Source organism: Gavialis gangeticus, unplaced genomic scaffold, assembly GCF_001723915.1.
Source record: "Gavialis gangeticus isolate Ggan-Ray unplaced genomic scaffold, GavGan_comp1, whole genome shotgun sequence".
NCBI classification, from domain to species: domain Eukaryota; kingdom Metazoa; phylum Chordata; order Crocodylia; family Gavialidae; genus Gavialis; species Gavialis gangeticus.
The window spans coordinates 86,969,690-86,970,839 of NW_017729024.1; the positions used below are offsets into that span (position 1 = coordinate 86,969,690).

General features: G+C 44.7%; 1 protein-coding gene across 2 annotated transcripts in view; it reads right to left on the reverse strand.

Moving 5' to 3' along the window:
• LOC109297529 (spindle assembly abnormal protein 6 homolog) overlaps window positions 1-1,150 on the reverse strand; it is a 44,087-nt gene that overhangs the window by 5,071 nt on the left and 37,866 nt on the right. For both annotated transcript variants that reach the window (XM_019517321.1, XM_019517320.1), the window contains one exon: window positions 185-285. In XM_019517321.1, the coding sequence (XP_019372866.1) occupies window positions 185-285 (101 nt within the window). The remainder of the gene's footprint in view (window positions 1-184; window positions 286-1,150) is intronic.

Genomic DNA, 1,150 nt, shown 5'->3' on the forward strand with positions numbered 1-1,150 from the left:
GGGGGGGTGGTGTTAGGGTTAGTGTTAGTGCATACACACTAAAGTGAAAATGTGACTTAGACTGGTGAAGTCTCTCATCTTAAGTGTTGCCACTCGTTATATCACTCTCAAAGTAACTTAACATTAAACTGGGGGCAGGAGGCAAGGATACATACACACACACGCATGCATCAAATAAACTTACATGTGGCCAGAGTCTGGAGGCATTAATGGAGTAGATGTTGAACTAACTCCTGCTTCATTTAATGGAGTGCTGGAAGTATTTGCCGACAGCTTGAAACGTACCTATACAATTTGGAGAGTGAAAACAAATATAGCATCACTTATACAAACTTCTGAATGCTTATTTGTCCCACTTGATGCTGGCGTGACTCCATAAGCTGCAGTCTTAAAAAATGATGTAATGCTGTGAACTCTCATGCCAGGACTCATGGAGTAGGACCAGATTTTGTTTCCACTGAAGTCAAAGCCAACACTTTTATTGACTTCAAGGACAGCAGAATCAGTTTGTGTTCCTCACTGGGATAACGTAAACTGTGTGTGGGAAGGAATGTTGGAAGAAAACAATCTGTACACAGGATATATGCATTAATGTTGTTTCTATTGTTTTAGACAACCAGATAATTAGGTGCCAGGCTTATTATTTTTAATAGACTGAGAAGTAAATAAATTTATATGGACAGTTTAAATCAAACCCAATTTAAACCAGATCATTAGATGCAGGGGTAGCAGTGGACATAGTCTTCCTGGACTTCCAGAAGGCTTTTGACAATGTCTCTCACCCCGTTCTCATTAAGAAATTGGGGGGCTGTGGCGTAGACACCCACACAGTCCAATGTGTCGCCAACTGGCTGGAGGGCCGCACCCAGAGGGTGGTAGTGGATGGGTCCTTCTCAACCTGGAAGGACGTGGGCAGTGGGGTTCCGCAGGGCTCGGTCATCAGGCCCGCGCTGTTCAACATCTTCATCGGTGATTTGGACGAGGGGGTAAAAAGCACCCTGTTCAAATTTGCTGATGACACTAAGATGTGGGGGGGACGTGGGCACACTAGAAGGAAGCAACAGGCTACAATCTGACCTGGACAGGTTACAAGGGTGGGCAGATGAGAATAGGATGGGTTTCAACACAGACCAGTGCAAGGTTATGCACC